This window comes from Cricetulus griseus, chromosome 6 (assembly GCF_003668045.3).
Source record: "Cricetulus griseus strain 17A/GY chromosome 6, alternate assembly CriGri-PICRH-1.0, whole genome shotgun sequence".
NCBI lineage: Eukaryota > Metazoa > Chordata > Mammalia > Rodentia > Cricetidae > Cricetulus > Cricetulus griseus.
The window spans coordinates 100,362,166-100,385,152 of NC_048599.1; the positions used below are offsets into that span (position 1 = coordinate 100,362,166).

At 47.1% G+C, this 22,987-nt stretch overlaps 2 protein-coding genes, 1 long non-coding RNA gene and 1 other non-coding gene across 7 annotated transcripts; 1 reads left to right on the plus strand and 3 right to left on the minus strand.

Moving 5' to 3' along the window:
• Window positions 1-439: 439 nt before the first annotated feature.
• On the minus strand, window positions 440-19,548 carry Hoxd4 (homeobox D4). Of its 4 annotated transcripts, XM_027420151.1 has the most exons (8): window positions 19,450-19,545; window positions 9,954-10,084; window positions 8,805-8,844; window positions 8,069-8,194; window positions 6,511-6,638; window positions 6,112-6,282; window positions 4,450-5,277; window positions 440-3,904 (listed from the first exon to the last, which is right to left on the minus strand). In XM_027420151.1, exons 7-8 carry the CDS (start codon window positions 4,874-4,876, stop codon window positions 3,579-3,581), a joined length of 753 nt encoding a protein of 250 aa, XP_027275952.1. In that variant the 5' UTR covers window positions 4,877-5,277; window positions 6,112-6,282; window positions 6,511-6,638; window positions 8,069-8,194; window positions 8,805-8,844; window positions 9,954-10,084; window positions 19,450-19,545; the 3' UTR covers window positions 440-3,578. The 4 variants fall into 4 exon arrangements, with proteins under 4 accessions (XP_027275952.1, XP_027275950.1, XP_027275953.1 ...); XM_027420149.2 differs by lacking the exon at window positions 9,954-10,084 and having other exon boundaries at window positions 19,450-19,548; XM_027420152.2 differs by lacking the exons at window positions 6,112-6,282; window positions 9,954-10,084 and having other exon boundaries at window positions 19,450-19,548.
• On the minus strand, window positions 6,010-6,089 carry Mir10b (microRNA mir-10b). Its single transcript, NR_105100.1, has one exon. It is a non-coding gene; the product is annotated as a microRNA mir-10b (primary transcript).
• LOC118239035 (collagen alpha-1(I) chain-like) lies at window positions 19,096-20,688 on the minus strand. Its single transcript, XM_035446010.1, has 2 exons — window positions 20,375-20,688; window positions 19,096-19,792 (listed from the first exon to the last, which is right to left on the minus strand). The coding sequence occupies exons 1-2, from the start codon at window positions 20,395-20,397 to the stop codon at window positions 19,342-19,344; spliced, it is 474 nt and encodes a 157-aa protein (XP_035301901.1). The 5' UTR covers window positions 20,398-20,688; the 3' UTR covers window positions 19,096-19,341.
• On the plus strand, window positions 19,673-21,585 carry LOC113836270. Its single transcript, XR_003486303.2, has 2 exons — window positions 19,673-19,806; window positions 21,492-21,585. It is a non-coding gene; the product is annotated as an uncharacterized LOC113836270 (long non-coding RNA).
• The last annotated feature ends 1,402 nt before the right edge of the window (window positions 21,586-22,987 follow it).

Genomic DNA, 22,987 nt, shown 5'->3' on the forward strand with positions numbered 1-22,987 from the left:
ATGACCACCACCACCAGCCAGCCTACGCTGGGCCCAGAACAAACACTCATCCAGCCTCTGGAAGGTTTCTCATACAACACACCAGGAAGACTTCCTCTGAAAGGGGGTGGGGGGTCTAAGGACTGGCCACGACAGAAAGACGATTTGAAGCCCCCTAGTAGCTCAAGCAGTTGCTTCTCTTTCTTTCAATAAATAATGCCCTCCACCTTGGAGCCTGGATCGGTATCAGGCTTTCCAATGCTCACAAAGTATAGTTGCCAAACAGGGAGTGGGAGGGAAGTGTAGAATTGCTAGACCTTGCATCGCTCAACTTTCACACCATAGGCACCAAATAACTTGGTGTCAATTTTATTGCAGAAAATAACAAGATAAATTGTTTCTAATGAATGTTGGCTTCTGGAAAACTTAACAAAGAGTCTCTATCAAGGCACCAAACAGGAAGATTTTACTATACTTTTTATTATTCCAAATATAGATCAATGAATTACATCAAAACTACAGGCAACAATTAATATAAATAATACTTTAATCAGTGGCAGTAAAACATGGTCAATTCTATTTTAAAAAGCATCTTTGTGAGCAGACTCCAAGGGGCTGACTGACAACATCATCTCACAACAAAAGGCTGCCATGGACAAAGTGAGATGGGAGCTAGAGGAGCACTGTCCTCAGCAAACATTCCACTCCTCAGCCCCAGTCACGACCCCGAACAGGTTTTAAAACACCCAAACAAACACTTCTGGCTCATATTTGGGGGGAACAAACTGGAAATAAATAACAGCAAATGGGCACTAGAGCCCTTCCACATCTTGCTTTCTCTAGAGCAGGTTCCCAGATGGAGACTCATTTCCTTCCCTGTCCTAGGTGACTGGGGTGGGGGTGGGAGTGGGGGCTATCCCTTCCCTGGTCCGCTCTTTTAGGCCCAAATGGGTACTGGGGTCCGAAAGGGACTTCAGGACTGGCAACTGCTCTCTAGGCCTTGCAAGCACCATTAGCATTTCAAAAGACAATCCCTCCCAGCTGAAAGGAAAAGCTGAGACTTAAAAACAAAGAAGTTGTTTCTCCAACTAAGTTACTTTCCAAAGTAGTGAGGCTATGTTTGAGAAGAAGCTGGGCTTTTCTTCAGGAAAGCATACTCAAGGCTTTCCTTTGGGGCAGGAGGAAGGAGGAATAGAATTTGTTCTGAAGCTGGATGAACACCAGAACTTCTGAAGAGAGGGGGAAAATCTATATAATAATCTCCATAGTTGAGTATATAGTTGAATATTATGAAAATATGTTCTCCCCACCCCAAGGACATGGTTCAATGTATGCTCAGATTTGGCTTTTATGGAAGAATCTTAGCAACTTTCTAATTGGCCCAAGGATAGCAGCTCTTTTCAAATGCAATATCCAAAGACTGTCTGCATGTTACAGGGAGGGGGGAAAAAAGAAGAGAAGAGAAGGGTAGTTACAGTCCAAAAGGTTAAGGGTTTAGAGGTCAGTCCTCCCGGCTGAAATACAGCTAATCGAACAGAAAATTTGCCCTCTGGATGAACCTGATTCTGTAATTTAGCCGAACTTCAGTAAAATACCTTTTCAGCTTCTCAACATGAGGGCGTCAGAAAAAAGACGTGTTGACTATGTATGAACTCTTTGCTTTTTGTCATAGAAACAATGATGCAAATAATGCAGGAATATCCATCTTTAATATCCCGACGTGGTGATATTCAAGTATTGCCATGTGCAAGTCTGAGAGCCAGGCTCACCCCAAGGAGGAACAAAGAGCTTTCCCCAGGGTCTAATACAAAAGACCAAGGCTTGAAGATACTTCAGAGAAGCAGAATTTCAGTTTAGGGACTCCAGCTGAATCCTTGCCCTGAGCCCTCAAGAGACACAGAACCAAAGACCAGGCCTTTCCCTCCACCACTTAAGTCTATTTTTAAAACAACCACTGGAACCTTCTAAAGTGTTCTGAAATGCTGAAAAAAGTAACAGCATTATTGATCTTATGATTAAAATTTAAGTTTACCCCTCCCCTATTTCTAACTTGGTGGGGAGGGACTACAATCAAGGGTTTCTGTTTTGAGCCCAAGCTTAGGGGTTCAAGCTTTCTAAGACTTGTATCATTTGAGTATATAATAAAGTCTATCTTTACCTTGAACTCATATCCTCCTTATCCTTAAGGGTTAGTGTTTTAAGAAAATGGGATTTGAATTCTTCCCAGACATGGAGTAAAATATAAATAAATAAATCATCTTTCCTGTTGTTTGAGATTGTTTTAAAGTCACAATCTTCAAGGTAAAGAAGTGGGCCTGAAAACTTCTAGACTTTTATAATTTCTGCTTCTAATTAATGTTTGGAGAAATACTTCAGGGGGAAAAAAAGAACACTTTAAGGGAAATCTCCTTAAGATCAACTTTTGTGGACTTCTAAAGTCTATTAGTTCCTTTTTAAAAAGAAGACTTCCTTACCTTCCCACTTTCTCCCTACTGCATAGCACTGCCCTAGGATAGGCCATACATTGAGTCCTATAAAACCCTGCTATGTGAGGTACTTGGAGCATTTGGAATCCAGTTGGAATAGAAAATTCTGACATTATCTGATGACCCAGGGCTTATAGGTTTTGTTTTCTTTCCCCAGAGGAAAATATTGAACCATTTGTTCCTTTCCCCTCTCTCTTTCTTTCAACCACCCAGAACTGCTTATAAACACAGTGCTGCAGCAAGCACATGTGGAAACACATTTTCAAAACTCGGTTTTCCTGGGTCCTTGGCTTCCCTCTTGAAGGGTTAAGGGCCTGATACACATATTTCCAGGGTGGGTGGGTGGGAGGGAGGAGCTGAAAACCCGGAATGGGGCCAGAAGTGAGTCCTCAGATTTCTAACTCAGTCCCAGCTTAACACTTTGCCCACCCTAAGGTTTTTGGCACAAAGGTGTCAGGTATATTTTGTTATCTATTCCCCCAACGAATAAATATTAAAGCAAATATAATCTAAACAAAAGAACCCGTTTCCACTTCCTTCTTTGATTTATTTCTTTAGGCATGGGCCACTGGGAGCAAAACATTTTTTTTTTTTTATCACAGCAGAAATTCTATAGGCAACTCAGAAAGTTCTGAGATTCTCGATCAGCTCTCCTGCTCACACTGAAAGCACCTAGCACTGGGTGCTGGCCTTCTGCCTCAACTCCCCCCCCCCCCACAGTTGTTAAGCCACACAGCTCCCTGGAGGGGTGGTGTGGAGGAGAATGTCCAGGTTCACCCTGGGATAAAGCCTCCAACCTTCATTTGTAAATTCAAAACCCAACAGCAGAGATTTTCATGAGTTTAATGACTCGCCAAGGTTTTATGTTCTCAGTAGCTCCTGCCATATGATAATATACTTAAAGAAGCCCGCCCACCCTCCCACCCCATCCCTTTAGGGAGGGGGCTGCCCTCGGGCAGGATGGCAACCTAGTCCGAGGGCGGTCTGTTTGTCCCAGGTCCACCCCCACAGTACCTTAGAGCCCAGTGAGGTGACAGCAGGCCCCGCCTGCACCCGCAGCTTCGCCTCAACCTGGAGTGCAAGGAGGGAGGGATGGGCCCAGGGTCCCCACTTCTATAAGGTCGTCAGGTCCGTGTGGTGGTCTTTGGCCATGGGCTGCAAATGCTGGCCCGGGGCAGCTGAAGAGCAGGAAGATGAGGAAGAAGAAGACCTGCCCTTGGTGTTGGGCAGTTTGTGGTCTTTTTTCCACTTCATCCTCCGGTTCTGGAACCAGATCTTGATCTGGCGCTCAGACAGACACAGGGTATGAGCGATTTCAATCCGACGGCGTCTGGTCAGATACCTGTTAAAATGAAATTCCTTTTCCAGTTCTAGGACTTGCTGTCTGGTGTAGGCCGTCCGGGAACGCTTGGGCTCCCCACCGGTGTAGTTGGGGTTCACTATGAGACAAAACAGACAGGACAGCCAGGTCAGAGTCGGGCCACTAGTTAGGCCCCTGGCTTGCCTCTGCCCTCACTTCCTGGCGCGTCCCGCAGCCCTCGGCCCTCCCCGTTCTCCAAGCTTGCCTGCTTCCTCCCTCCCGCCCTCTCCCTAAGAACACTTTCCCCCACCTACCCCTTCCACGCACCCACTCCCCAGGCTCACAGATCCTCAGAGGTGTTCCCTTCTCCCTGGCCCACCAAGAACTCAGGATCTCCAACATTTTGGAAATGCCCTTCTCCCTGCTCTGCGTTCCCTCTGCTGTGGAAATGGAGTCCTCCCCCACCCCACCCCCATCCCCACCCCCTTTTGCGCCCACAGCCAAGCAGCCAGCCACATGGTCCCGGCCTGCTCCCTCAGCTATAAAAATTTATGGAGAGAGTAATTGCGGCGCCCAAGGAAGCTTCACAAGCCCCCACCCTCTCGCACCCCCTCGGGGGGCCCAAGCCAAAAGATGCGAGTAGGGGTGGGGGAGGGCTGAAAGGTCATTACACCCGCTCCTTACCCGAATTCACATGCACCTTCTTCATCCAGGGGTAGACCACAGCAGGCTGCTTGAGTGCTGTCCCCGGGGGCGGCTGCTTGGGGCCGGTGGGTTGGCTGCAGGCCCGGGCGCCAGGCAGGGGCGCAGGCGGGGGCGCTGGGCACGGCTCTCCCGGAGCACCGTAGTGACTTCCTGGGCCACTTGGCTCCTGTCCGTGACCCCGCGCCGGCAGCGCTGAGCCAGGCCCCGGCCCGCCGCCTCCGAAGGGTTGCTCACCGAAGTCGGGCCGTGGGTAGAGCCCCGAGGGCTGGAAGTCGGCACCCTGTGCGCCGCTGCCGTAGTAATCGGCTGCCTGCTCGCCTAGGTAGCCACCCTGCAAATATTCCTCGCACGGAGGAAACTTGGGGTCCACGTACTTAGAGTTCACCATATACGAACTCATGGCCATTAATTTCAGAAGGTAGAAAATACTAATTTTTCTCGTGTTGTCTTTTTTTCTCCTTCCATTGGGCCCTCCTACTTGCTGTCAACTGAATAAAGTTGGGCGGCCATGTGACCAGGCCAGCCAATAGGAAGGGAGCGAGTTTATCACCGGGTTTGTGAGCATCTCATAATTTTCGCAAATTTAACTAAATAACATACGTGTAATCAAGTGACTTGCCATGCCACATTTGAGAGTCCCTGACAGATGTTAATAAAGTTCCAATTCTATCCCCAGCACCCCTAGTCTCAGCAGATAATCTCAGCTTTTGTCTTTCACTGACTTTGCTAACCTCCTTTGCCCTCCTCACTCACCATCGCCTGAAGCAGCCCCCAAAGTGGGCACAATTCAAGGAAGAGTGGATTCTCCTATTGGGGTGCAAAATAAGGAAAAAAGAGTGTGGGCAATGTGGCCTCTAAGTTGGATAGAGGGTGTTCTAGGCACGCAGCCTGCTGCGGGGCTAGCTGGCGGGAGCCCTGGACTCTGACATACAAAGACCTGTCCTGGCTTTGTCTTCATCAGGGTCACCCAAAAGTTACCAGAATCTGGCGGACCTGAATTGAGTTAGGCAATGAGTAACCACTATAGTTTTCTGACAATGTCCAGGCTGGGGTGTTTCTAGTTGAAGTTGGGTCTTCCTGAAATGTCAGGAGGCCCTCACTGTCCTGGGTCTGGTAGCTGTGCATTGGGTCAGGTTGGATGGTGGGGAGGGGACCTTAACCTTGCCTAAATGTACCCCAGAGGTCTCCAATGGCCTTCTTTCTTGTCTTCTCACACCAGGGCCTTAAAACCAGGTGAGCCTCATTTGCATCTCATGCTCCAGAGGGGAGAGCTGCTTGATCAAGGTTTTTCACCTCACTTCCCAGTACCCTGAAACCTGGCCCTTTGGCCTTACATTAAGACAGCCACTTAAACACCTCCTGGAACCTCTATTGATAAAGGTGAGAGTTTCTCCAGGAAAAGGCTGCACAATGTCACCAGCCAAAATCGGTCATCCTAGGGTCCAAGGTAATGAAAAAGAAAGGTGGCTGGCCGGCTTAGCTCCTACTATTCTCAGCGCCTCAGTCTCTGGCTATGTCGGAGACATGAAGTTTTTGCATCGACCATATATTCCCCTAGAATCGAATCTGTGACTATGTGGGTACCACACAAATTCGGTTCTACAGGGTATATATAGACAACGTTACAACCTCGGGTCCTACCCAGAGCAGACACTCAGGCAGCTGCCAGCCCAGATCTCTTCAGCTCAGCCACCAGGAACTCCCCAAGCCCGGCTTTCACAGACAGTTCAGGTAGGCTCGGTGACAATTCTCAGCAACAGTCCCCTTATTCTCTGGCCAGGATCAGGGCCACGGAGCAACCAGGACCTTCTTCTTTAAAAAGAAAAGAAGGGGGAAATTTTTTTCACCCCAGAGATGGCGGCTTTATTGCCCCCTTTCAGAATCCAGATCTCCCGCCCCCTTATCAAGTGGTATTTCCCAGGAAGAAGCAAAGGCCCTCAGCGGTAGGGAGTTTTGGAAAAGGCTAAAAGGGATATTCTTCACCAATTCCTGAGCCAGGTTGGTGGCCACAGCTAGTTCTCCCAGAATTCAAGCATTTACCTTTCTGGGCCCTCAGCCCCGCTGGACTTTCTCGGATCCGCTGCTGCCTGCCGCTGCTGCTGATGCTGCAGACCCCGAAGCAGGCGCTGTTTGCGGCCACCGAGCCACCCTGGGCTGAGACCGTGGCGCTAATGGTGAAGGGCAGGGCGAGGGGTCATTCGAAATCATTTACAAACATATCACAAAGTTTCATTATTTTTGCTTTGCCGACAGCAGCACAGAAGAGTACAAAAGTTCATGAATTTCACCGCCCCAGCGCCTCCGCTGTCCGGGGCTTGCCCCTCAATTCAGGGCATCAAGAGCCCAGATGCACTCTGGGGCTGGACTGATTTCAGGGGCAGAAGGATGCCCTGGCCTGAGCTGAATTTTTGGATGCCTGATAACAGGCTGAAGATGTTCACATTTCTAAGAATTGTTTTGATTCCTTCTCCCATAATTCAAAAAAAAAAATCACTCTCAAGCTTCATCCCTTAGTTTGATGGGGTGGGGCAGGGAGACTCCCTTCACCCAAACTGGCAAAATTGGGTGCTCACTTTTACTCTGTACTTTGGTTTTCTACCCCCCTCCTTTCACTGACTTGCACTGTTTTGACTATTTTGAAGGGATTTCCCTTCCCAAATGCCAATTGTAAAAGGGTTAAAATCTGTTTGTTTAAAGCTCTCCCCCCCCCCACCAGTTTGTGTACAGCTTTCCTGGGGATACTGGGCCTACCTAGGCTTTATCGAGACAAATTGGGGAAGCCTGATGGGTTGAGTGGGGACCAAGATGAGTATACACATTTTCATATTTGTTAGACATTGTGACCTGCATTTCACCTTATTGCTCGACTTGTTCAGACAGGTCAAAGCCAACAAGTTATTGATGGACAAAAGCGTTAAATATTCACCTCCCGCTCAACTGCCCATACAAATGCTTTTGATCTCTCCCGCTTTTTGTGCTGTATGCAGCCACAAGGCGCCAGATTCGGGTTTGCAAGCAAGCAGCCTTGGTAGAGATAAGTGCCCACCGCCAAGAGTGTCAGGAAAGGGGGGGGGGGTTGACCAGGGGAAGTCAGGGAATTCCAGATTTTTATGATGGAGCCTAGAGCCAGGTTCACTTTATGCAGGTCTGTTTCATAGAGGAGACTACAAACTGAGGGATCTCAGCCTCACCATGGGCCCAGCAAAGAAATCTGGCCCTGGGCCCAGCCCCAGCTTCTCTGACCCTGAAGGGAAGACAGCTCACAAGAAGGGAAGGATGCCTGGTCCCTGTCGCCCTTGCGAACCCACTCTTCCATTAAAATAAAACCACTTGGGGTTTGCAGTGAGTAACAAGCCCCTGATAGTTTCTTAACTCTCCTCATTTGCCACCACCCTAATGAGGAGGTCCTCCTGAAGGTTTCACCAGCACTCTTAGATTGAAACTTCAGAACCAAAGAACTGGAGTCCCTATCCCGACCCCACCCAATTTCACTGGACTCTGAAGCAGAAATTCTTCAACTGCAGCTAAGGAGAAGCAGAGGTGAAAGAGAAAGCAAATGCTCTTCTTATTCAGCTGTTAACCCAAACCCAGAACTCACCCAGGTGGAACTGGGAACCGGAAATAGACAGGAGAGGAATGTCCACATAAGCTCATAACCTGCAGCCCTTCCTGGAATCAGGCCAATTCAACACAACCAAGGCCACCAAGGGTTGCATGTTTGTTTCTGTTTGAAATAAATCAATCCATTTTAAAATGAAGATATATATATATATATATATATATAATATATATATATATATATATGGAGAGAGAGAGAGGGAGGGAGGGAGGGAGGAGGGAGGGAGGGAGGGAAGGAGGGAGAGGAAGAACTGAGTTAGACTAGGCAGACTGGCTTAATTTAGAATGGACTGCGGAAGGGGACGGGTGCCTTGCTGAAGGGGACGGGTGCCTTGCTGAAGGGGACGCGGTGCCTTGGTGTTAACTGTGTCAATTCTAGCAGTTGAGGATGCTCACTGCACTTCGTTGAGAGGGTGAACTGCAAATTAGCGGCAAGTCCTCTGCACCTGTGCAAAGCTGAGAAGTCAGGGAAAGGCCTGGAAGGTCCTGGGAGGTCTGAGAAGACCAGGGTGAGCCCTGTGCATTGCATTTACTTGGGCAGGTGACTGTTAAAACTAGGCCCCAGAAATTCTTCCTAAAGGCTCAGCCTGGAGTCCTCCCCTTCCCCCGCGGGCACTCCAAGCCACCCTCCCATCCCCGCTTGCGCGGACCTTAGACTGCAACCAACCGCTTCTCTTAGCACTTAGTTACCCAGAGAACACTGGAAAGGTACTTACTTAGAGTGGCTTTCTCTGGTTCCTCCTTGTGCTCCGGAACCTGTTGCAATGAAAACAGGGTCACTCAAATTCCACAGGATAATAAAGCAGAAATAGATGACATATAGAAAAGTGACAAGGCCCAGATATTTCACTAACACCTAGAACTCCTAGCCTTGGGTGACCGCCTTCGGAAACTGCTCAAAGTCCTCCGCATCCTCTAAGGCACAGCCTGGAAGTATAAGAGTTGTCCTGGTCACCTCCCCCACTTCACGCACCCTTGGGCAAATCCCTACTCGTTATATGGCCTGACTCAGACTGCCGGAGGCAGTGGGGAACTGGAAAGTCGGAGAAAATGGGCCTTTGTGTATCTCCTGCTGCAGGCGGGTGGGTGCTGGTCCACTGGTGAGGCTGGTCCACTGTCTGTCCCGACCCCAATTCCCTGTCTGCTCCCTCTAGGAACAATTCAGCACTCCTTTTCCAGTTTCAGGTTGGTTTCAAATTCCTCAGTCCCAAACAGTAGCCCCATCCCAGTCTCCAAACCTGCCTTGTCATCAAAGAAGGGACAGGCATGGCTGAGACATGCTTTTCCATGTCTCCAGTTCAAAATAGAGTCATTTCCTTTCAAGGGGAATTGAGGACCCAAAGGGTAACTAGAAAGGAAAATCAGTATGGCTAAAGGTAACCATCTAGACCTTAAAGGAACGATCTAGACTATGACCTAATTCTATGGGTTTGACACTAATTTTCTAACTTTGCTGCAGGAGGACCTACAAACCCATCCTACAGAGCGGTGGTTCCCCCAGGCATTGATGTCCATCTTTAAATTTTTAGCCCTCCAGGAACAGCAATCCGAGATATCTCAGAATTAACTGTCTCACACTTACTCCCTCTCCCTTCCCACCCCTAACTATGATTGTTTTATTCTATTTTCTAAGCAGTTGCTCCACTACAGAGAGGAAAGTGTAGGTCCTGCTTTTGGCATAGAAGCCCTAACTTCCCATATATACAAGGGGGGGGGTGGTCCAAGATCCCCATTCTATCTATTAACTTAGCTTTAGTAAACTAAAATTAGAAATAACTTCGATAGCCTTTCCTCGGGTAGAGAAGGCCAGGCTCAGAAACCGACCCCCCCCCAAGTTATTGTGGAAAAAGTGCTAAGTGACTTACTGTTTTTCTTTTCTAGTGTGTAGGGTAGCTGAGGGTAGAGCTGTCTCCTTCTGAGCCTGGTGCTGGCTGGAGTCTCTCACTTCCCTATCGCTGCTTCAGGAACGAAGCATCTGCACTTGTATGCTCTTAACCTAATTTATGGTGGGAATTATATTTTGGCTTGTCAACTCTCAAGCCATAAAACAAAGTTTATTGGAATCACGTGCTCGTAAATAGCCACTCAGGTCCCCTCTCCGCAGAACCATAAATAACCTTTGGCTTTAAACTTTTATTCACTAAATAAAGGTTCACTGCAACTGTTCCCTGGGATTTAAATAGTCCCAAATATCCAGAATGCAAGAGAGGTCATAGTCATATCAATACCCCAGGCTTTTCAACTTGCATCTTTTCAGAGAAGGCCGTTTAAATTGGGGGATAGTGCTATTTGGAAAAAGCTGGTTGGTGGGCATGCCTTATGATTCTTTGGCTGCATTCGCTGTGAGTACCATCAACTCCTTTATTCCAATCATTTTCTAGCATTAGATGTGGTAAATAGGAAAGCCAAAAGCTACTCCTTACTTGCTTATCACAAAAGTTGGAAATTATTTGAAATTTTGCTCAAGTTTCAGTAGAGAAAGTGGCTAGGGAGAGGCTGGGTGGCCTTGGCGGGGGGGAGAGGCAGTTGGGATTAACACTTAGTTTTTCTCTGTATTGTTGATGGGGCTTGGTGAAAGCTGAAGATAGCCACATGCCTAGAGGTTTTTATAATTTGCTTAGATCTGAAAGAGAAGTCTTTGCAAGTGACCAAACTGCTTAAAACAGCAAGACTTAGGTTTGGTGAAGTGAGAAAGCCCAGAATAGCCCCCATCGGACTCTGGCAAGTTAGGCTCTAAAGAAGGTTATAAAACAATAAAACAGCCCTGGTGTGAAGGGGCCAGGGTGTGAGGAAGCACAGGAGGCCCTTAAAGAACCTGAGCCCAGGAAGTCAGATGTGCACAACCCCACTGTGTGCCCAAATTACTCAGTACAAGGCTCAAGGGTCCCTGAAGGCCCACATCTTAGTGAGCTCTTCAGTGGCTCCTCCCCACTGCTGCCCCCATCACAGGGAAAGATTGAGAAAGAAAGAAATGTAAGACTATCTCTCTATCCTACTGAGCAATCCAGGAAAGGGGCTGGGCACGCCACAGGAGAATGTGGCCACCTCTGCTCGTGGGAGATAAGAGAGACAGGAGTGGGGGAAATGGAGGAAATGTCCCCCAGCTCCCAGGAAGAGGCACAAATAAAAAGAAAACTGGGCCCCAGCAACCTTCAATGGCCCTCCGGAGGTGCCACAAACCATGTGAAAATGTGATTATTTTTCTGCTCTGATAAAATAATGGATGTTCTGCATAGATTTATTGAGCACACACACACACACACACACACACACACACACACACACACACACACACACAATTTATAAATCAAATGCAATTACAACAGTTCCTATCAGAAAGTTCTACAGCCCAGAAAAGAGATTCTTTGTATACAGATCTTTGCATGCTAATTCCCAGCCATTACATGTGCATTTCCAACCCACTTCCTGATTTGTCTCTCATTAGCCAGAAAACAGGAGATTGTTAGTCCAGACACCAGGACATCCATTTCTTCTTTAAAAAAAAAAAAAAAAATCCCATCAGCCATGTGAGGAGACTTTGTGTTTTGTTTGGTTGGTTTGGCTTGATTTTTTTTTTTTTTAACAACCGGTGGCATATTCTTAAAGTAATGGGTAGAGATAACCCTTTTAAAAAATGGGGTTTTGGCAGCACCAGAAGAACAGCTTTGAAATGAATCCTTGTTAATCACTGAGAAGGGATAATTGACATTGGGGAAGTGAAGGAAAGCTTTGATTTTTAGGTTAAAATTAATTAAAGGGTAGATGACTTTCCAGGTCATTGTGATGACCCTTTGGTAAGGAAGGAGTTGAGATGGGGTGAAAACTATTGAGAAATGGTGTGTGCACACACAGCGCCTGGTGTCTAGTTGGGGATCAGTAGAGACCTTTTTTTTTTTTTTTTTTTTGATGAAAGATTATGAAGGATGGTGTCTGAGATACGCTTGCAAACTTCACTGTGGGTTACACATGAAGACACAGCCTCCTCTGGATATTTGAGAGAGAAACAGGAAAAGAGCCCTATGTAGGAAAATGGAAGGAAGGAAGAAAACATTGAAACAGACATCTTTGTTTTCTGATCTGAGAACCCCCAGGCAAAATGATTTAGGAGCAAGTGTGTGTCTTGCTCCAGCCACTCATCTTTTGTTATTCCACCCCACCTCCAGTGTCCTAGGATTTGTGAATGAAAGAAAGAGCGGGGGATCTGGCGGAGGGAAAGTAAGCATCAGCAGGGAAAGCAGATCCAGTGCACCAGCCTGTTTCAGGTTCCAAGGGCTCCTCCACCCCACTCCCTGTAATTGAAGGCCCTAGCAGGGACTTGGGAATGCCAGGCAAATGCCCAAACTCTGAGCCCCAACCAATATCCTGTCTCCCAAAGACTTTCACTGTTGGTAGTAGAGGTAATCAAACAAGAAGGGGAGGCAAAGAGGGAGGAAGCCAGGCAATGGTTGGTGGCACTTGCCTTTAATCCCAGCACTTGGGAGGCAGAGTTCCAGGCTTGCCTGGTCTACAAAGTGAGTTCCAGGGCAGCCAGGGATACACAGAAAAGCCATGTCTCAAAAAACAAATGAACAAACAAACACACAAACAAATCCAAAACTGTAAGGAATTAGTTTCCCAGCAAACTAGGACCCTGGGTATTGCCTTTTCTCATTTAGCTAGAAAGAACCTATTCTGAAATTTCTGCCTGGTGGGCTCCCCTAATATAGGATCCCCTGTAAGACTTCTCCAACCCAGATGTCAGAGCTGCTCCCAGGAAGGTGAGAGGGAAGGGGCTCCAGAAGACAGCACCAGATATTTCCAGTATACTGCAGGTCAACCCTTCAGCACACCCTAAAGAAAATCATACTAAAGTTTTCTCATAAGAAAAGATGTTAAGTGTTCAAGCTAAACCTTTGCACAGCAAATAGGGACAGATGGGATGAGGGTTAGGATAAATTCCCTGGCCAAAGACACATGGTACATGCCCAGAACTTGTGCTTAATTAAGGACACAGGATAGAGTTGCAGCCAGAGAAGAACTGAACAGGGATACCTAAGCAAGTAAGAAATGTGATTCTCTCCTCTTGGCACTATGCTACTGAAGTTCCCTTCTTCTCCACAATGAAGCTACTTAAGTAGTTTAGAGTCCTCCTAAAGGAAAAGGCCCTTTGTAGGAGATAAGAACCTCTCTTTCTAGAAAAGAGCTTGGGGGCAGGATGTCTGACTTGGGGTCAGAGGCTAGAGGAGGAGCCAGTAGCTCCAAGAACATTTAAGTGCTAGAACATTAAGTGCTAGCTAGATGGCATGCTAGTAGGATTGCTCCTTTAGACTGTGGACAGAACTTCACAGGGCACAACTGGAGGCAATAATTTCAGATATAATCTAACTCGGACTCTTGGTGTAGTCAAGAGAAGTAGCTTGAAAAAGAGTGGCAGAAAGTAAATCTATAGGCAAGAGTCATGGAAGCCAGAGCTAAAGAGGTGGCAGCCTGGTCTCAGGGAGTATGCACATATGTGTGGGTTATAGCCTGAAGTGCTGTTTATGAAATTCTTTATAAAATAGAAGAATTTCATCCAGGAACAGTGGCACATACCTGTAATAAGTCCCAGCATTTGAAAGGCTAAGGCAAGGTGACTGAGAGTTTGTGACAAGTTTGCGCTTCATAACAGGATCCTGTCTCCAAAACGTTTTTGTTTGTTTCAAAGAAATGAAAAGGCCTTTGAAGATTATAAGGATAAGTCCTTGCTAAAACACACCTTGTTATTACTCTGGCCCAAGCTGAATCTCAGGTTTAGCCATAGCCTGAATGCCTATGTCACAGGGTGCAGGTAGATTAAGTAAAGGGGGCGCCTAGCTTTTTGCTTTCCTACTCCATCTCATTCACATTCCAGGAGAGTAGGATGCCCCATAGTAAAAGAATGACTATCTGGGTAGGTATGACTGCCAGGAGGACAGGGTAGTGTGGAAGGCACTGAAGAAGATAGCACTGAGCTCAGGAGAGACTGCAAGCCCAAAATGTACCTATGGGAGTACAGGGTTACCAACCAAGGTGCCAAGAGCTACTTCTTCCTGGGTGGAAACTTAATGTGTGTAGGTAGTAGACATTGAGTCCTCAGGGGTCATTGCTGATGAGACCTAACCTAAATTTATTTTATTTTTTGTTTTGTTTTGCTGAGATAGGGACTTGCTAAGCAGTCTAGGCTGGGCTTGAACTCCACACGAAGTACAAGCTGGCCTCAAAAACTAAAATGTTGATCCTTCTTCCTCAGTTTCCTTAGTGCTGGGACTATAGGTGTGCACCATCAAGTCCCAGTTCAGGCCTCTTGTACTCTCCATTAAATCCAAGGCTTCAGTGAGTAAACCAGTTTGCCTCTTTTGGCTGTAAAGGCCAAAGTCTTACTTATGAGAAAGCAGGGTCAATAATAATAAGAATGGAGTGTTAAATTCTTGTGTGCCAAAGCACCACATTAAGTACTTAGCTAATATATAGTCAACACATCTAGTATTTTACATGAAAGTAAAAATCAAGGCAGGTGTGGTAGGCTCACCCCTGTAATCATGGCACTCAGGAGACTGAGTCTAAGGCCAGTCTGGTAGCATAATGAGATTCCATCTTTAAAAAAAGAAAGAAAGAAAGAAAGAAAGAAAGAAAGAAAGAAAGAAAGGAAAAAGAAAAGAAAAAAGTAAAATCCTCATAGAATCCTTGATGATACTCTTATTTATTTCTACTCTCAAAGGAGGAAACAGGCTTAGAGGTTTTGGCCTGCTCGCCTAAAGCCACACAGCAAGTATATGGTAGAGTATGGGTTTTAAACCAATTAAGCCTGAATTTAGCTTAGAACCTGCTCTCTTTGAGCTCTTCAAGTCCAAAATGAGGAGTGCACAGATCCTGAAATTTCATGTATAAAATGGAAAAAAATGACTCATCTATAATGTAGTAACTTCAAAACAAAACAGACAGTCATGATTGTAGTTCCAGGGGCTCAGGGCATGCTCAATGTAGACATAGGGAAGGAACTCGGCATAGGGAGAATAAAGAGCTAAGCAAGAGAGACCCTGGTCCTGTGGCTCTCAAACCTAAGTATACATCCTCCTCACTGCCTTAGGGAGAAATTTTCAGGATGCCCAGACATTGGAATTCAGTGTGTTTGGGGTGGAACCTAGAAACTTCATTTATGCAGATATTTGAGCATGGCCTTTGCTGAGAATCATTGCCCTGGAGTAGTCAAGAAAGGGACATTGCTAGAGGACAACAGAGGATCAGTGAGGCAAAGTGAGTTGAAGTCGGTGTCACACTTGAAGCAGGACTAGCCAGCAAAGCACACAGCATGCCTGCAGTAAGCTTAGGGGTGTGGCCATGGTGTTGGATAGTCCTGCACATCTGCCCTGTTCTCAAGCTGTGGAATGCATCTTGGGATTCCCCCAGGCTTTCAGAGCATCAGAAAGGTGTCACAAGGCCCAGGCTGTGTTCTAAATAAGCAGGGGTAGGTCAGTTGCCTTGCTCAATGTTGTGCTTTCCCAAGGCTGCCCGTTCTAGGTACCAGAATTTGGAGCAGAGTGAAAGACAGGAAGTGAGGCTCTGCAGAGGAGGAGACATCTTATTGGGGTCCTGTGGTTAACAGCTTGTTTCACCACAAGATCCTCCTTGCCTGCTCCTAGAGAACCGCAAATCACGCCCTCTCTGGGTAGGCGAGGGAAACAATGTGGCCTTTCACCCCAGAATCAGTCTTCAGGCTCCGAGAACTCAGAGCTGTCTTTGCTGCGGGCAGCTGGAGGATAAGTGACCACACCATTCACCCTTGTCTGATGCTAAGCACGTTGTGCGAGCTGAAGTGGAAGGCGGGGTAGAGGAAGGGGTGGCTCTTGTGCCCTCCCCTTCCCCTCCCACCCAGGGCATCTGCGGCATCCGCGAAGCCAGCGAGAGGCTTGTCCTACAGCGCCTCCTCCTGGACAAAGCTCCAGACAGCCGAACAGGGACGCAACCAGCCCTGAAAACCCAAGGCCAGGCACTTCCTTCCTGGGGCTGAGATCTCCCGGCATCAGAAGTTTGTCCTGCCACGTCCACTGGAGAGGCAGAAAGGAGTCCAGAAGTCCTTGAGGCTACTTCTCACCGCCCCACCCCCAACTCAGACAAGTTTGTGACCCAGAAGTGTGACAGGAGGAAAATCCCCCAAATTTGTCCATTTATTTATTTATTTATTTACTTGATTGCTCTTTGCTGAGCCTGAGCCCTAGGGTGTGCTGTGCTGGCTTATCAAGATACAGGAATGGCTGGCCTGAAGTTTGGTAGTTTGAACAGAAGCCAGGAAGAAAGGCCTTTCCCCAGAGCAGGCAGCATCAGCCTGAAAAATCTATGTATTTCCCCAGGGTGTGTGTGTGTGTGTGTGTGTGTGTGTGTGTGTGTGTGTACATAGTTGGAAAAAATTCTACTTACTACTAGCTCATATTTGCAACCTGTTTCTAACGTACAGACAAATTGGGTTGGGATGATAAGTCTAGATCAAAAGTAACTGTAGTCAAGAGTAAAATTGGTGACTATCTTTAGATAAAAGGTTGGAAGAAAAGACGAGCAGCAAATTATGAGGTTGGGGTAATAGATCAGGTTATCTCTTCCTCTCGCCCCATCCCCCATCTGTGCAGTGCTGGTTCAATCTCTGGGCTGGGTTATTTCACTGCACATGCGCTAGGAGTGCGCAGCCCCGCACTGGCACTGCAGAGGCTCTGAGCAATGCCCGCCTCAAACACAGTACCCTAGGCTTCACCGCACTTGGCTGCAGAGGCACTTGGAAATCCTACCTAAAAGAGGCAGGGAATGTGGTTTTCTTTCTCAGGAAAATCTGAATTAATGCCTCAACTAATCTTTCTAGTTTGCTGGTCCAGTTCTGTCAAATTAACAAAAACTCCCTATTGTTCATAAACACACTCAGAATTATCTTTCGGATCAGAATCTTCATATTTGGGGTACAGCTTTCCCTGAGTGGTCTATCCATGGGGGTGTGCCCCACCCTGCCTTCAGAGAGCACAATTTCTCCTTTAGTTTTGCAAAACTATCAAGTCTAGGGGATACTTTCTTTTGAAACAATGGTATCTATTTTCATCATTTCCGAAAAAGTGCACCTAAATTGGATATAAATCGGAATTCCGAGTTCTCGGTTGCTTCTCCACAGCTTCCTGTGCCCTCGCATACCCTCACTGGCCGCCGCACTGCGACAAGGCCGTAAATACCTCTAACAGCTGCCTGCCAGCCCAGGGTGAAATACTGTCTTTGTTCGGGTTTCCCCTGCCTCTCAGGCTCAGAGAACAGAATTCTGGCAAAATCTACTCATTTGTAGAAAGATATGATAGGAAAACCACTCTTGGTGTTTAGTCCTTGTTCTTGGCTACATTTGCAATAGCCAGTCTCGCTTTTTCCTAGTTCTGCGGGAGACTGACTGTCAGCTCACGTCCACAGCAGACCAGAACATTGGCTCCCAAGTCTATAAATAGAGGTTTGGACCCAGGACACTGGGAATTGTGCCCACAAACCTCTGAGCTTTTAGGCTCCGAACATTTCAAATTTTTCGTTTCTTTTCCTTTCCATTTTCTTTTTTAGTTTTTGTTGTTAGGGTCACAAGAACAATGGAAGCGGTTCTGGCCATACCGTCTCTTACACTTCCCTTGTAGAGAAAATGGGTGACTTGTCAAATATTTATTTCTCAAGATGCAACCGACCACTTTTTCCCCAAAAGCTTTTAATGCTACCACAAGTCTTACAAAGATTCCCTCAGTTCTCCATATCTTCACATGGCATCACCTTCCTCTCCTAAATTGGGACCATCTTCGTCACTGTAGCAGGCTGGGCCACCAAACCTACAACTTGGCCACCAGAACACCCAGTCCACCCCCACCCTCACCCAGTCTCAGAACCTCGAGTCTGCCCTCAGCCCCACCCAGCTTCAACCGACCTAGCTGCAGGGCCTATGGACCCAGTCAAGGAGCTTGCTTTTCGAAAGGGAATGCTTTTTCTGTCTATCAGAGAATGACCTCAGTGTCATCGTTGTGTGAAGGGAAACTGCTTACAAGATACGGACACTCCAAATCCAAAAATCCCACTTCAGACTGTGAACACCCGGAGTTATTGGCCCAGAACAATTCTGCAGCCGTCAACTAGTCCTCCATTTTGAAATGAGTGATTCTATCCTTAATTATTTTTTAAAAAACACTTTCTTATAAATATACCACTTATTGTCTACGAATACTTGTACAGCCAACACTGTTATACTGGAATATTTGGACAAACAGTATGGACTTATCGATGCGCACTCTGGGGACTATAGCCCACCACCATGTACACTCTCATGCGCAATGCGGCAGATTGCCTGAGGTTTCAATGCTTCCCTATGTGTTCACGAAGGAACAGGAAATAGGAGCTGCAAAGTGCGTGGTTAAACACCACCCAAAATTGTTGGGGGAAAACCAACATTAGGTTCTGCAAAGGCTTTCTTTTCTTTTATTCCCTGTATGTTTTGGTTCAGGAATTTCAAAGAAGTAAAATGTTGCTGTGTGGCAGTTATTGGTAAGTGAAAAATTACCATAATGCATTTAGAAAGAAAAAAAAAACAACAAAACCCCACTCTTTCACCACTCTGACAAATGGGAAACACACGCGATGTTTGAACTTAGGAATGCTTCGCATTTCTCAAATATCTATTGGGTTTACCCTAAAACCTGCACCAGATTTTCCGATCTTACATTCCAAAACAAATATCCATTTTGTGACATAAAATAGTACAAATTCACCTGATACATTATCGGATGTAGGAGGAACCTAGCTTGAGTTATTACCAGTTTTTCCCTAAGCATTAGAGAAACGTATTAAAATAGCTAAACCGTCATTTCATACACAAGGCCCAATAAACTATAAACCCTAAAAAATTGGCCTCGCTCAAGAAACATCCTGAGTACACAGTACCCACCCCACCCCCACCCATGCCCCAACCCCTGAAAAACACCTGTTAGCTCTGACCACCGTCAACCCCACAGCGCAGCATTCTGTACTATAGGAAACCTTTATTGACCCCCCACCCCCAGCCAAGCTGAGGTGTCCAGAAGCCATCTGCACACTCTTCTTCCCATGGCGGATTCAGGGTGGGGGTGGGGGGAGCTCCGGATCTGAGGGTTCCCAAGTCAAGGGATCTTGGCGGGGGAGGGGGGACACGAAGGAGTCCCCTATGCACTTCTGAGCCCAACAGGACCCCACCTCGAGCCCCAAGGGACGTGCACTAGGGAGGGAGACTCAGAGAGCGCTCCCCGAATTCTTGGGTAATTCAGGGTCCCGGGAAGGTGGCACCCATTGCCCGAGGCGGTGGCGCGGGCAGCCCAGCTCCAGGAGGGCGGCTCTTACCGGAGGCTGCCGAGCTGCGGGCGGTCGGCCCCGGCGGCGGCGGCGGCGGCTGGAATCCATCAGGCACTGCCGGGCTGCGCGCACTCTGGGCGGCAGGTTCGGGCTCATGTTGCTGGAAGGACCGGGTGGAAGCGCGCGGCCGCGGTCGCCCGGGCAGAGCCGGCGGCGGCTCCCCGCAGGAGTGTGAGCCGCGGTGGGGGGCTCCGCGCCCCGGGCTCCTTCTGGGCTCCCTGCCGGCTTCGGAGTCGCGGTCAGGACCCGGGAGGAGCTGCCGTGGAGTCGCGGCGGGAGCCCAGGCCGCTGCGGACCCCGCGATCCCGCAGCCGGCAACTGGAGCCCACCTCTGCAGAGACAAAGGTTAGAAAAAGAGGGGGTGAGGCTCTGGGAAAGCAGAATGCGGGGGCAAATTCGCCTGGGAAATCAGGAAAAAGGCCGTGAAGGCGAGCGGCGCCTGCACATGACCAGCCGCAGCCAATGACGACCGCAAATAGGTCATAAAAAGGTCTATTACCAAGTTGTAAATTTTCTTCAAACAAAAAGGAATTTACTGCAATTCCTTGCGGATTTTGCACATAGAGCTCGCGAGCGCCATGTTTTTTCTCTCCTTTCTCTCCTCACTCTCCTGTCTCTCTCTCTCTCTCTCTCTCTCTCTCTCTCTCTCTCTCTCTCTCTCTCTCTCTCTCTTTCTACCCCTCCTGTTTATCTCTTTCTTCTTTCCTTTCTCTTCGAAATCCATCTCCTCTGTTCTCTCTTTCTGTGTCTCTCTCTGCCTCTCTCTCAGCCTCTGTGTTCTCTCTCTATTCTCTCATCTCTGCTCTCTCTCACACAGAGACACAGACACAGACACACAGACACACAGACACACAGACACACAGACACACACACACACACACACACACACACACACACACACACACACACACACCTCTGATAGGAATTACTGGGCATTTTTGTTTTTGTTTGGCTCAAAACCTCTGTATACTTGGCCGCCTTGTGGGAGGAAGATGAGTGCAGGCGGTGCTCGTGCTAAGTCTCTGGGGGATGTCATCCCCACAGCGCCTCCCCCAGTCCCACGTCTCTCCCTTTGCTGGTCACTTGGCTTCTCTCCTCCTTTCCCTCACAAAAACACTTGTCCCAAAGGAATGCCAGGCACTCTCCGTTTTTTACTCGCTCATCTCAGGCAAGCCACACCCCAAATCTTGTCCAGAAAATTGGGCTGCCCAGGTCAAGAAATCACAGGCTCTTCTTGCACTTGGCTCCAGCCTCCTGGGGATTTTTGCGGTGGGAGAGCAATCGCCCATCCCAAAGGCCATAAACATCCCTAGATACTTGTCTACCTCTCCGAAATACCATTTTGAGTTTTTAATCTATCACCACAGGAACGAAACCCCCATCCCCCAAGGTGCTAAGGTTCTAAGATATAAAGACTTTTGTGGAATTTAATTCCAGTCTTCTGTGCTCTTACTTCTGCCAGCCTCCCTCCGTGTTTGACCATTGAAAAATGCTTAGTGACTTTCTGGAGAGGTGAGGGGTTTTATCTGTTCAGGAAAAGAACAATCTAGATTTTTCTTTCCTCAAGGGTTGGAATCGTATTTCCTTTGCTTTGTCAGTGGGAACCTCTCTGGTGAACTCCACCTGAAAGTCAGTGTCCTTGGCTCACCTCCAACATTCCCTTCATGGGCACTGCCAGCCAGCTGCCAATGCCTGCCTGAAAGAGGTCACTAGCTTGTTCAGTCTTTTCAGAATATTCTAGCAAGACGTTTCTAAGTATAATCTCTTTACCAGAAGTATCTTCAAACCCACTAAGTAACTAGTGCGCATGAACTTATTTAAGCAGAAAATGAACAGCATCCTTTTGTGCAGGCCATTTGTATCCCAAGAGAAAGTTCTGATGACCTTGGCAATTTTAATTAAAGTGCTTCTGCCACCATCTGTCAGCAAAAGTCTTATTTCTTGAAAAGGCCGGTAGGCCTTCATTTTGCTGGTCCATTAAAATGTGTGTTCCATTAAAATGTTTTCTCTCTTCTCCTTTCTACCTCTAGCCATCCAAGGATTCAGCAACCACCACAGATATGGAGGACAGACACTGGATATGAAATCTTATTCACTGAATTAAACAGTTATTACACAAGTAAATGGGCACTCGTGTTCCTTCCTTGGTTCAGAAATTTTACATTGCTAATACACATGGAACTGGGTAAAGAGATTGTTCAATTCTAAAACATTCTAGAAACTACTCTCATTCAGCTCCTCTCTACCCAAATAAAAGTAGACTTCATCACTGCCTTTGTAGCTTGGAGAATAAGGGAACAGACTGCACAGAAAAGGCAGCCATGTTGCACTGTTCAGCTGCTATGCAGAGGCAAGCAATGTGTTATGGGAGTTACAAATGGTACCCTTGAACTGACTCTTCTCTAAAAGGAGTAAGAACCACACCCTCTTTTTGTGTTTCTGGCTCTTGCACAGTCTAATCACTTAGAGTGAAGGTTTATGTAGGAAAAAAACCCAAACAAACAAAAACAAAAACAAAATAACAACTTAGTTTCTTGCTGCAGTACTTCACTGTTTACGAATCTGAACCAACCAGAAAAGCATCATGCAGCGTCTCCACAGTCCCCACGCTGGTTCCTCAACTGAGACACCATCATGGGGTGGGGAGGTCTAACCACAGCAAGAGAGCAGAGAGGAAGAGAGGGAGGGGAAGAGAGGTATTCGTGTGTGCAGGGAGGGATTCCTCAGGTTTTAATTTGGAGACAGTTCTTTCATAGCTGCAGAAGGAAACATCCAAGTCTACATTTATTACCAACACTTTATGTGTGAATCTATGTCTATGTACAAATTTATAATCTCAAAACATCAGTATTGCAACAGTCTGCACATGAGCTAGGATTTTACCATGGTTTAGGGGGCCAGTGTGGCTCAAAGATGCATTACTAGAGCAATATAGACTGCCTGAATGTCAAAGATGCAGTATTTTTACCTTATTTTTCATCTTTAATTTCCACTCCCACACATCCACTTAGTAGCATTCTTGAGCTGGAGACAGCAATTTTTAATTTGTTTTTATTCTATGAGTATAATTTTTTTTGCCAGCATGTATATATGTGCACCACACTGGATTCCCTGGAACTGGGATTGTAGATGGTTGTGAGACATGGATGCTGAGAATCGAACCCTGGTCTTCTGCAAAAGCAAATGCTCATAACTGCTGAGCCATCGCTCCAGACTCAGAAATAGCACATTTTAAAGAGTCCCTTAAATCAAAACAGTTTAGAGAGCACTAGTTTTCAGGTAACTTGTGCCTAAGGCTGTTTCCCAGCCAGGCTCTCAGCCTGAGGCACCCTTGTTCTGTTCCAGCCAGCATAGATTCAGGCAGTACACAAGAGCAGAATGTCCCCAAATCCAGCACTGGCTTTTGCAGCTGTCAACTCTGTGCAAATGTTTAAGCCTTGGCCACTCCTGACTTAAATCGTCTTTCCGGGCTTAGGTTAGCAAATGTCACAGCCTAGCCTCTCCCCTGTGTGAAGAGCCAGGTGGG